This window comes from Eublepharis macularius, chromosome 5, assembly GCF_028583425.1.
Source record: "Eublepharis macularius isolate TG4126 chromosome 5, MPM_Emac_v1.0, whole genome shotgun sequence".
NCBI lineage: Eukaryota > Metazoa > Chordata > Lepidosauria > Squamata > Eublepharidae > Eublepharis > Eublepharis macularius.
Genome location: NC_072794.1, coordinates 11,157,382 through 11,170,733, shown reverse-complemented (window position 1 = coordinate 11,170,733; position 13,352 = coordinate 11,157,382). Strand labels below are relative to the sequence as shown.

General features: G+C 45.5%; 1 protein-coding gene across 1 annotated transcript in view; it reads left to right on the top strand.

Annotated features, from left to right (window-relative positions):
- The first annotated feature begins 8,910 nt into the window (after positions 1–8,910).
- The window catches only part of AP3D1 (adaptor related protein complex 3 subunit delta 1), a 70,702-nt gene continuing 66,260 nt past the window's right edge, over positions 8,911–13,352 (top strand). Inside the window, exon 1 of the mRNA XM_054979821.1 lies at positions 8,911–9,218. Coding sequence (XP_054835796.1) covers positions 9,123–9,218 — 96 coding nt within the window. The 5' untranslated portion in view covers positions 8,911–9,122. The remainder of the gene's footprint in view (positions 9,219–13,352) is intronic.

The window sequence follows — 13,352 nt, the reverse complement described above, 5'->3', positions numbered from 1 at the left end:
GTGGGGGAAGGTGGCCGATTGATAAGGCAGCAAAGCCAGAGGGGCATATGCTACAAGAGCTACGAGCAGAAGAAAGGAGATGGCAGGGCCGTATTAAGCAATGGCTGGGCCCTTAGGCTTTCGTGTATTTCGGGGCCCCTCTGACACTTCAGACTTTCACCCCACTGCAGCTGACAGCCTGACCTTGGTACAGTAGGTACTAGACTGCAGTACATAGCCATATATCCATTTTGAGGGTCTCCTGAAGATTTCTATTCACAATTTTTGAAATATTTTTATTGTGCGAGTAGAACTCTTCAGGAAAGCACATTTTGGAGGTATAATTGTTCAATACTGTAGTATTTTGAAGTAGGGTTGCCAGGTCCCTCAAGTCTCCCAGCGGGAGACAGGGATGCTAGCTCCTACCTCATTGGGGGCTGTTTTTGTTGTGCCCGTGAGCGCAAAGCGCGCGTGCACACGCTCCCGGTGTGCGTGATGATGTCACTTTTGATGTCATCACGCAGGGAGGAAGGGCAGAGAGCACGGGCAACACTCTCTGTCTCTCTTGCTGCTGCCGCCGCACCCCTTGTCTCTGCTGCCGCGGGCAGCACAGGGGCAGCGGCGGCAGCAAGAGAGCTCTTGCATGCACCGCAGCCGCTGCTGCCCCTGTGCTGCTCGTGCCAGCAGAGACAAAAGGGTGCGGTGGCGGCGAGAGAGAGAGCAGGCTGTGGCCACCGCAGCTCGCTCTCTTGCTGCCGCCACTGCCACGCCCCTTGACCCTGCTGGCGCCGGCTGCAGAGCGCCGGCAGTGGCCGTGGCAAGAAAGCGGGCGGCTGCAGCGGCTGCAGTGAGAGCGGCGTGCTCTTGCAACCGCCGCCTGCTTTCTCTCTGCCACTGCCTGCTCTCACGGTGTGGGAGCGCGTCCCGCACCCAGGGTTGCGCTGCGCCACCCGGGGAGGGGGCGCCCCAGGGAGCGTGCCCCCCGCCGGCCAGGTAAGTGGGTGCGGGGGAGGGAGGGTGCGATTGGGAGATCCCCCGCCCCGAGCAGGGGGATGGGAACCCTATTTTGAAGTGAATACAATTTTTATTAATTAAAAATATATAATTTATGAATAATTGTTTTAATATAAGAGACAATTTGTTTCACTTCAATAAGGAAACAGTTAATTATCTTATTAATAGAGGTCATATAAGAGAATCAATTAATTGAAATTTATGTGGGGGTGTGCCTCAGCAAAAAAAATTGACAGGCCGCTAGTCCCTTGGGGCCCCTAGGCTTCGGCCTAGTCAGCCTTAAGAATAATATGGCCTTGGGAGAGAGAAAGAACATGTATGTGGGGGTAGATATTCCAAAGAGAGGCCAGGAGGCCCAGCATTCCCAGACTTTGATTGTGCTATCTTGTGTAGAAGGAAACTCTTCAGGCCCACTCAACAAGAATAAGCAATCCCCTCAGGATGGGTACGGACCATTCCCAGCTGCTGCTGAACTGGCAAAGGCAATTCAATAATGCAGAAAGCCGGTCACTCCCTGTCTCTATTTTGAGCCCCAGTCAAACCTGTCTATGAATGCCAACAATTAAGTCTCCCTGCCAAGTCCTTGTGTTATTCATGTTCCTCCCACTTTGCTAATTCATCGACCTTTGGGAATGGTCCACACCCACTCTGAGAGGAACCAGGAAGGCAGCCTTTTTGGTCGGAAGCAGCAGAACAAAAAAAAAATCAAACCCAGTAGCACATTAAAACTTTAAGCTAGTATGGGACATGAATTTTGTTCTGGATCCTTTATTCTTTTTGACTGCAGCTTGCTTCTTTCTGAACTCTGCAACAATATAATGCCTTGGAATGAGGGGCCTTTTTCTGCTCCTGCCCCTCTCCTTCGACTGTAGCCTCGGGTCTGTGCCGATTTATCTATTTATATATTTGCCAAAATGAGTGTATCACTTTAGGCATCGGGCTATGAGTTCTGGCTCTTGGAAGCTTATGTTGCAAAAGATTTGTTAAATTTTAAGGGGCCGCAAGGCTTTCCCAATGCTAGACTTTGTGGAGCCATTCCTGCTTGGATGCCTTGTTCTAATAATCCAGAAGATGCATCTGAGGACCAGTTCACACATGAAAGTTTCACATAACCATTATGAATTTTCTAGGGAACTTCATTTAACAGCTGCTTAAATAAACGTAAGGCTCTAAAAGACACCCAAATACCCGAGATTTTTACAGTGCAATACTGTGCTTAGTTATTCCAGTCTCATCAATCGGCATAGACTGGAGCAAGTTGGTATAGGACTGCACAGTGCTGATCTTTTTCCAAAAAAAACTTATTATATGCTCACTTCATCTCATTTTTAAAGCATTGTGTAAATGTTATTTCCGTCCTGAAAACGACATTTGCTTATTTCACAGTTGAAGTAAGTTTTACATAATGACACTGCTTTAACAATTGTAATTTCTACTACGTAAAAAACATCCTTGGGAAAGCCTCCCATATTTCTTTCATTGACATATATGCAGGGCTTTTTTTCTGGGAAAAGAGGTGGTGGAACTCAGCGCTGGAACTCCAGACCGCACAATGACGTCACTTTGGGTCAGCTGGAACAAGGGGGGAGTTTTTTAAAGTTTAAATTGCCCTCGATGAAAATGGTCACATGGCTGGTGGCCCTGCCCCGATCTCCCGACAGAGGGGAGTTTAGATCGCCCTCTGCACCGCTGGCAATCGAAACTCCCCTCTAGGAGGGCGATCTAAACTCCTCTCTGTCTGGAGATCAGGGGGCGGGGCCACCGGCCATGTGACCATTTTCAAGAGTTGCCGGAACTCCGTTCCACCGCGTTCCAGCTGAAAAAAAGCCCTGCATATATGATTGTTTTCTGCAGTTTGGACTGAGCTCCAACCCCAAAATCTCCAGGAATTTCCCTACCTGAAGCAGGCAACCCTAGGTCTAACACAACTCTAAAGTCAAGGAGGGAGAAATGTGTCTTCACAAGAGCTGTCTGATATGACATTTACACGTCCCATACTTCAGACAACTGCAATTTCACAAGGAAAGTCTGAACAGTTAGCAGCTTTTTTGGTTTCTGTTACAGCGGCCTATATGGGGTCATGAAAGAGATTTATAAAATCACAAAGGGAGAAACTGGTCAGAGAAATTGGGTCCCCCCCCAGTTTCTATATATTTTATTAAAAGGGAAAAATAGACATAAAAGTGAAAAACAGCAATAAACAGTAAACAATACAAAAATTAACCAAGACAGCCTATATAACAAAGTACTTAAACTGCATAATACTTCTCCTCAGGGCTTTTTTTCTGGGGAAAGAGGTGGTGGAACTCAGTGGGTTGCCCTCGGAGAAAATGGTCACATGGCTGGTGGTCCCGCCCCCTGATCTCCAGACAGAGGGGAGTTGAGATTGTCCTCCGCACCGCTGAGCAGCGTGGAGGGCAATCTCAACTCCCCTCTGTCTGGAGATCAGGGGGCGGGGCCACCAGCCATGTGACCGTTTTCAAGAGGTTCCGGAACTCCGTTCCCCCGCGTTCCCCCTGAAAAAAAGCCCTGCTTCTCCTTTCCCTCATTACTTTACATTGAACATTTTGTATTAAGCATTTTATAATCAACATTATATAATTATTTTTAGTTTTTCTTAGATTCCAGCTACATAATCAAAAAAAGCTTTCAATTTTTTCCTGAAACTCTTGGTCTATTATGCATATAATGGCAATAATAGCATATAATAGCATATGCATATATTATGCATATAAAGCCATTGACACATATTCATACAATTTGTTCATGCAGTCAATCTTATCTGGATGAAAGTCTGTCTTCCATTTTGTTGCGTATACTACTCGTCACCACTTATTTTAAAAGTTCACTGTGCTCTTTTGTGATATTACTCAGAAGAATATTTAGTAACATATTTTTAGGATTCAGCACAGATTGAGGAAAGAGAAATTGTTCTCCCTCTCCCACAATACTCGTATACTAGAAGAGTTACTCCAGTCTAATCTCAAAGGGCACCCCAAAAGTTATGGGCAATATATGTATGATAGATGGGGAAAAAAGATTGTAACAAGATAATAGATGGGAAGCACTTTGAATACTCCAAGGGCCAGAGGGGCACAGCAGGTAGAGTGCCAGCCCAGAACCTGGAAAAACTGGGTTTGAATCCCTTCTTTCCTAGAAGCTTCGGCCTGTCATTACCTCTCACTCTACCCTTCCCCACTAGGTTGTTTGTTGTGAGAATAAAGCAGAGATGGGAAGAATGACATGAACGTGATAATCTTGGGGAGAAATTGTCATCCGGCCACCCTTTGGTGTGCGGGGTCCCACAGGGAACAATACTCTCCCCTTTATTGTTTAACATCTATATGCGCCCCCTTGCCCAGTTGGTGTGAAGTTTCGGACTTGGGTGTCATCAATATGCAGATGACACCCAGTTGTGTCTGACGATGGACGGACGGCACGGCTCAGCCCCAGATGTCCTGGAACATGCTTTTGCAGCTGTGACTGGTTGGTTGAAGCAGAGTCGGCTGAAACTGAACCCGACGAAGACGGAGGTCCTGTACTTGAGCCACGGGGGATTAGGTTTGGGACTCCGGCTCCCGGCCCTCGATGGGGCACCATTAGTGCCAGTTCCAAGGGTTAAGAGCCTGGGGGTGATCTTGGATGCCTCTCTGAAAATGGAGGCACAGGTCACAGCAGTTGCCAGGTCTTCTTTTTTCCATCTGCGGAAGACTAGGCAACTTTTCCTTTAACTGTCAACCCGTGACTTAACTACAGTGATTCAAGCAACGGTCATCTCTAGGCTAGATTACTGTAACTTGCTCTACGCAGGGCTGCCCTTGAGCCTGACCCGGAGATTACAGCTGGTACAAAATGCAGCGGCACGTGTTATTACAAGAGTGCCAAATAAGGTGTATATAATGTCAGACTGTGGCTGACATGTGACATGGAACGTATCATGAACATGGCGCAAATTCTTGGGCAAATCGACTGCAACAGTCACTTTATTGATTACTTTGCGCACAGGAAAAGGTCCAAGGAACTTTAGTGCTAGTTTCCGGCTGGTTTGGGCTAGTTTTAGATTCTTGGTGGAAATATAAACATGATCTCCAGGTTGTAAATCCCAATCGGCCGCACGATGGCGATCTGCGTACTTTTTGTAATCCTGTTTGGCTTTCTCGAGGTGCTTTTTGATAAGAGTCCATTGCTGAGCGGCCTCCCCCCACCATGAAGACGCATCCGGCGAGCTAGAGGAATGGAGAGGGGGAGCGTCTAGCGGGAAAGGGTTGAAGTGAGTTCCATATACAATTTTGAAAGGAGCTTCTCCCGTGGAAGCATGCACACTGTTGTTGTAGGAGAACTCCGCAAGAGGGAGAAGATCCACCCAGTTATCTTGTTGGAAATTAATATAACAACGAAGGAACTGCTCTAAAATTTGATTAGTTTTTTCGGATTGCCCGTCGGTTTGTGGGTGATGGCTTGAGCTGATTCCTTGTTCAATATTCAACATTCGCAAAAGCTCCCGCCAGAAGTTGGCAACGAACTGTCCGCCGCGATCCGAAATCACCTTGGACGGAAAAGAATGTAATTTTACGATGTGTTTTAAGAATAAATCCGCCAATTTCCGCGCGGTGGGCACAGCAGTACATGGAATAAAATGTGCTTGTTTGGAAAACAGATCTACCACTACCAAAATGCAATTATGTCCTTTTGAATTGGGCAAATCAGTTATAAAATCCATGGAGATTATTTCCCAAGGCCGGTTAGGTGTTTCTAATGGCTGTAGGAGGCCCGGAGGTTTTCCTTTCCGAGTTTTGGCGCTGAGGCAAATGGGGCAGGAACTAACATATTGGGAAATGTCCGAAACCGAAAAAGCTCTCCTCACCCGGGAGGACATAAAACAAATACCCGAGTATTACTGGCCGTTCTTGAACGCTTTCTCCGAAAAGGAAGCAGATACCTTGCCCCCGCACAGAAGAACCGACTGCGCAGTAGAGATATTACCCGGGGCTTCCCTGCCCAAAGGCCGACTCTACCCTATGAATCCCCGTGAACGGGAAGAACTCCGAAAATTCATCGACACCAATCTCCAAAGGGGATTCATCCGCCCAGCCAATAGCCCCCATGCGGCTCCAGTCCTCTTCGTGAAGAAAAAAGATGGGGGACTCCGGCTATGCACGGACTTTAGAGGACTTAATGCTGTGTCAACCAACAACGCCTATCCCATCCCGCTCATCCGAGACCTCCTCAACGTCGTGGCCCAAGGTAAGATCTTTACGAAATTAGATTTGAAAGATGCTTACTTCCACGTTCGTATAAAAGCAGGGGATGAATGGAAGACAGCGTTTAATACGCCCCTCGGGCAGTTTGAATACTTAGTTATGCCGTTTGGTTTGGCGGGAGCCCCTTCAGTTTTTATGTCCATGATAAATGAAGTATTACATGAATTCCTCTACAAAGGAGTTGTGGTGTACCTTGATGACGTATTAATTTACTCAGACACTGAGGAGGACCACATTCAACTAGTTCAAAAGGTTCTGGCTGTATTAATGAAAAATAAACTGCCCATCAAGCTATCCAAATGCGAATTTCATAAAACCGAGCTCACCTACCTCGGTTACTGTATTTCCTCAGAGGGTTTGAAGATGGATCCATCTAAAATACAAGCGATCCAAGAATGGCAAACTCCCACTACCCGCAAGGAATTACAGTCCTTCCTGGGTTTTGCCAACTTTTACAGAGACTTTATTGCAAACTTCGCACCGCCTCCAGGCCCCTTTCTGAGGCTGGTCGCTGGGAAGCGCCGCGACCTCTGTTCGCTCGTGGAGCTGGAGTCGGGCGTTGGAGTGTAGGAAATGGAGCAAGGGTTGGTAACAAAATGTCAGACTGTGGCTAAATAAGGCTCTTCCTACAGGTTCCCCTCACAAGCAGACAGGAGTCCATTGTTTGAATAAGGAAACTTTACTGCAGAAAAGGTCCATTATAGTCCACTGTCCTGAATAGGAGACTCAGGATGGTACACGATCATTGTTACCAATGAAGGGCAAAGCATAAGGTACAGAGTAACAGTTCCCAGCTGGACCAGCCTCCCCCCACAGTTCTCAAAACAACATCTTTCAGTCTTGGGAAGTTGCTCTCTCTCAAGGCCAATGCCTGGTGGAACGGTGTTAGACAAAACAATCTCCTCCGGTGAGAAATCTGCCCGGGAAGTGGCGAGGCCTGTGGGGGAAAGCACTTAAACACTAAAAGCATTAGAAAATGGAGTCAGTACAGTTTACATATACACTGGACCTGACATATAACACCGTTCTTACATGAGCTGCATTGGTTGCCACTGGAGTACCGGATCAGATTCAAGGTTCTGGTATTGACCTATAAGGCCCTGTGCAGACTAGGACCAGCATATCTACGGGACCGTCTCTCCCCATATATTCCCCGGAGAACACTCCGATCAGGGGACAAACAGCTGTTGGTGGTCCCTGGCCCCAAGGAGGCCCGCCTAGCCTCAACTACAGCCAGGGCCTTTTCGGTCCTGGCTCCCACCTGGTGGAACGCTCTGTCTGCTGAAATCAGGGCCCGGCAGGACCTACTTTCTTTTCGCCTTGCCTGCAAGACAGAGTTGTTCCGCCAGGCATATGGCTGAGGCTGGGCCTCCACCGGCCTGAAAAAAGGGGTGTATAAAACCCTCGTGAAGGCTGTCCACCATCCTGTTTTAAATGTGTTGTTTTTAATGAACATGAATTAAATTGTATTTTAATTGTATTTTTAATATGTTGTTATGCGCCCTGAGCCCACTCGCGGGGAGGGTGGAATACAAATTTGAAATAAATAAATAAGCTGCTTTAGAACACAAAGCAGGGTTAATACAATTCTAAAATTCTATAGAATTGCTAAACAATAATATATATAATTATCATAAATAATACCACTACATAATAAAATTTTATAATATTAATAATATTAATCAAATAATATTATTTGATTATAAAATATAATATTATATTAAATATTATTCTTTACAGAAGTTTCTGGGCTAAAATAATTTCAGCCATTATGTGGGACCCTACCCCCTTTTTAAAGAATAAATTTGTTCAAAGCAGTCAGCAAAAAACCCTACATTAAAAACAAATTAAGAGTTAAAATATAAAATAAAATGAAATAAAAAAGAACCCACTTTATTTAAATTTAAGTTAAAATATATGTAAACTTATATAAATAAAATTAAACTTTAAAACCCACATTAAAAACTTAAAAACAATTAAAATATAAATAAAATTAAAACAGGAAAATTGTAATTCTTTTAACTTGCCCGGCAAAGTAATTATGCTGGGCGGGGCTCGCCCTAGAGCTGCCCAGCGAGAACTGCGCCACCCTGCGGCCAAAGTCGAGAATCACGACCGAGTTCGCGATTACACGTTCATCCCGGAAGTTTAAACGGCGTGCGACGCTCTAGCCTTTACTTTATGCTGTTCTTGGGCTGGTTCCACGTAACCGTCCCGTTTTTGTACGCGCCGCCTGCCGCTCTAGCCGGTAAACGCACCTCTATGATACCTTCTAGTCATGCCTTCCTAACCTTGCTACGCACAGCGCAACTGTCCACGTAAAACGTAGGGGGGGGGGGAATGATGAGGGGCATGCGCGCGCCGCTCCAGCATCCCTCTCATCTCTATTTTAGTCTTACTCCCCTTTCGCCTCCCTCTCTCGCTGCCCCCCCCCCCGGCCCGTCCTACAACGTCAAATGAACGCAACCACTCGGGCACGAGCCGGACGTTTCTCTGACGCTCGAAGAACGCTTGCGTCCCTCTCCCGCCCTACCCGCCCTTCCTCACGCGCATGCGCACAGCGGCGCGGCGCGTGGCGGCGTCGGGAGGCGTGGCCCATCCCCTCAGCTGACCGGCCGCCATTTTGTCAGCCACTCCGGCTTTGCTCTGTGAGAAGTCCTGTGAGGGGAGGATTTTCTTTCTTCTTTTTTTGGACTCTTCCGCTGCCCTCCTGCCCCGCCGTTGTGGGATGTGAGCCGCGCCTGGCGCTCTTCCTCGGCGGCTCCTTGTCTCCGCCGGGCCTGCCGCGGCCTAGCCCGGCCCCTCCCCGGTGGAGCCTGCCCCTCCCCCACCCCGCGCCCCCCCTCGCCCCCCGCCCGGGCCGCCGCGATGGCGCTGAAGATGGTGAAGGGCAGCATCGACCGCATGTTCGACAAGAACCTGCAGGACCTGGTGCGGGGCATCCGCAATCACAAAGAGGACGAGGTGGGTGAGGGCAGAGGAGGGGAGGGGCGTTCGCCATCACAACGGAGAGTCCAAGGCCACGGCAGTCCCTGCAGTGCATTTTTTAAAATTTGTGTTTTATTAATTCGTTTGCTGTATGGATGTGTGTGTTATGTGCCGTCAAGTCGCCTCCGACCCATGGCGACCCTATGAAGGAAAGACTTCCAAAACGTTCTATCATTAACAAACTTGCCCAGAACCTGCAGACTAGAGAATGTGGCTTCTTATATTGAGTCGAGCCCTCTCGTTTTCGGTCTTCCTCTTTTCCTACTGAGATAAATCAAGATGGGTAGCCGTGTTAGTCTGTCTGTAGGAGTGGAAAAGAGCAAGAGTCCAGTAGCATCTATAAGACTAACAAAATTAGTGATAGGGTGTGAGCTTTCCTGAGAATAATTTTTTTTAGTCTTATAGGTGCTACTGGACTCTTGCTCTTTTCCTACTGCCTTCCACTTTTCCTAGCATTATTGACTTTTCCAGAGGGTTTTGTTTTGTCATGATGTGACCAAAGTATGATAGCTTTAGTTTTGTCATTTTAGCTTCTAGGGGAAATTCAGGCTTGATTTGATCTAATACCCACTCATTTGTGTTTTCGACCATGGATGGTATACACAAAACTCCTCCAGCACCACATTTCAAATAAATCAATTTTCTTCCTGTCAGCTTTCTTCACTGTCTAACTTTCATATCCATACATTCTAATGGGGAATACCATAGTTTGGATTATCTTGATCTTGATCCCCAGAGAGACATCTTTAAGGATCTTCTCTAGCTCCCTCACAGCTGCTCTTCCAAGTCTCAGTTTTCTTCTGATTTCTTCATTGCATTCTCCCTTTTGGTTGATGATTGAGCCAAGAAATAGAAAATCTTGAACAATTTCAATTTCTTCACTGGATAGTTGGCTTTATAGATAGTCCACCTTTTCATCTGCAGCTCAAGGTGGATTGCACAGCAGGGTTGATGTCAAATACATTTCAACCAATTTGATGGAGTTTATAAATACCACTTTGCAAAAGTTTAAAACTAGCATATATTAAGCACCATGAATGTTTGCTGTTATAAATGTTTTTTTCTTGTTCACCATGCTTTGCAATTTGTGTACTCCTTGACTAAGCAGTCATCATGGTTGTAGCAGTAGAAAAGAGCAAGAGACCAGTAACACCTGTAAGGCTAACGAAGTTGGTGGTAGGGTATGAGCTTTCGTGATTCATAGCTCACTTCTTCAGAAACAGCTGAAATGTGACTCCAGCTGTCCTTGCATCTTGGAGTGTGGACTGATTTCAGCATGTAAGTGGCAATAGCTGGGGAATGACAATAGCTGGGGAATAACAATAGCATATGTGATTGGATAGTTTGGGGTATGCTGAGGGGTAGATGTCATTTGGCATCTGAAATCACTCCACTCTCCAAGATATAAGGACAAATACTCATATTCTAGCTGTATCTTAGAGTCTCTACACGAAACATTTTACATAAGTAGGATCAAGTGAAAGATCTTACACTTGTTCTCCCATTGTGGATACAGATGCACCTCTAGGGAGACAAGAGTATACTTGAATATAAGACCACACAGAAAGTAAGTCACTAGAGCATCCCTGTGTAAGATGTCTTACGTAGAGAGACTCTGAAGAAGTGAGCTGTGACTCATGAAAGCTCATACCCTACCATCAGTTTTGTTATTTTATAGGTGCTACCGGACTCTAGCTCTTTTCTGCTGCTATGGACAGACTAACATGGCTACCCATCTTGATCGTGGTTGTAATTTGATTTGAGTCCCAGTTGAGAAGGTTGGACTCTAAACAGAGCTTGATAATAATTTTCATCTTGTGTTGTTGCTGTGATTTTCAAGTAATGCAATAAAGATTGGTTGATAGTCATGGAGTATGAAGGAAGGCATCTGTATGGAGAGGTGGGCAAGATGCATTGTAAACATACATAGATGATGATACTGTTTTTATAGGGCCCTGAAACACTTGTGCAAAAGTTGACAAGTATTATTAACTGTCACGTGTAGCAAATGGATTAGTATAAATGAAGCTGCAGATAAAACACTTTAAATGCTACGAGCCATAACAGGATGTCTGTTGAATCCCTAATAGCACTATTTAACTGGCTGAAGTTATTAATACCATATACTGGACGTAGGGCAAGGAGTATTTTAAATAAACACTGGTAACTTTTAATACAGTTTCTACTTTGCTGTTGGATTGTTAATGTGGTACATAAATATTGGTTACTGTTATTATCATAGGAAGCTGCCTCAGAGATCTGTGTGGAAAGGTAGGACGAAAAAGCACCTCAAATAAATGTTAATAGTGTTTCTGTAGCACTACACAAATTTTTCTGATATTAGTATCTTATGCAGGAAGTTTGCTGATGCTACTAGTTATTATACCATGTTTATCATGTGTGCAGCCCCCCCCCCCCCCAAATACTTCTGTTGTTATCACAGTGGTGCTAACAGAATTTGAGGTGTTCTTAAACCGCATGTAAATGCTACTGAAGTAATTGCGGAGGCGATGCAGGAGTATGATACTCTCAGTATTAGCCATAATAGCATTTATATGCCCTCTGAATCTCAGTATTTACGTAAATGCTCTTGTCATGATTAGGAGCAACATGGCTATGTTCATCATAGCCTTTAAGGGTCTGAGAGTGATAGTATAATGCCGCCACCACTGGTCGGTCTTAGGATTGTGCCACTTCTGTGTGATGGGAAGTATAATAGTATTTATGTGGTGTTTCAGAGCTTCCGAAGCACAATATAACTGTTGCTTTTATGATAGTGAGGTAGTGTGGTGTAGTGGTAAGAGTGCTGAACTAAGATCTGGGAGGCTTCAGTTAAAATGAAGCTTGCAGGGTGACAGGCTTGCAGGGAAACATTTCCAAGTAGCGAGGAAGATCCAGCAGAAGTGTTTGGAGGGGGGCAAGAGGTATTTCATCTTCTTGTAATCCTTCCAGCATCCCTGTGAGGTAAGTGAGGGCTGTTGCATTCCAGGTTGGGGGGCAAGAAGGCAGCAGCAGAGGGTTTCTTTTGCACAGGGTGAGGAAAAATGGTAAGTGAATGTTCATAGATCCAGAGGAGTTAGCCGTGTTAGTCTGTAGTAGCAAAATCAAAAAGAGTCCAGTAGCACCTTTAAGACTAACCAATTTTATTGTAGCATAAGCTTTCGAGAATCAAGTTGACCAGTTTCTGTACCATACATCTGATGAAGAGAACTTGATTCTCGAAAGCTTATGCTACAATAAAATTTGTTAGTCTTAAAGGTGCTACTGGACTCTTTTCGATTTTGGTAAGTGAATGTGTAGCAGTATTTATGTAGAGCGTTAAGAATTCTCAGTGCTCCAGAAATGCTGTTTTTATTACCAATGTTATAAATGAGATGTAGATTCCTAAGAATCAGTAATAGTGCTTAGGAAGTGTTAATAAGCTACATATATATTCACAAGATTGGTAATATTTTTATTCGACCAAGGGAGGACATTGAGGTGAGCAGCCACACTGTGCTTCCACTTCTCCCTGGAAATGCCCCAGGGACAATGTCCCCATTTATTTCTGAGGAGCACCTCTTGCTGGTTGTGGGTAGAAACAGGATGCTGAACTCAGTGGACCCTCTCTCTGGCCTAGGAGCCTTTCCCCATTGTGAATGCATCATCTAGTCTTGTGGTTTCTGCTCCCGATAAAACTGTCCCTGGTTTTCCTTGGGAATATTTCTCTTCTGTTCCCAAACTCCCCCCCCCCCCGCCCCCAAGTCTATTGTGAAATTTAACATTCTTAGTCTGTTAGCTTTAAAAAAAAATCAACTGGTCATTTTACAAGCATCTCTCCTGTATTGACTTTTGAAGCCATTATAAGTGCAGAGTAAACACATGCAAAGAAGTGTATGCAGGAAAGAGCCTTCAGTAATGTGTTTTTTGGGGGGGGAATGCTCATCCCCATTGTGGCTGCAGTTGGCTGCCTGCCTCTTTGAAAGTCCCAGGAGACATGATACACACAGTTTCTGGCGACATATGCTAAGGTACACACATGTAGCTGTGAATGTTGGAGGGTGTGGAAGTTGCCCTCAGGTGTGGAGGGGAGGCAAAATAGCTCTGGTACTCTCCCACCCCTGGCAAATG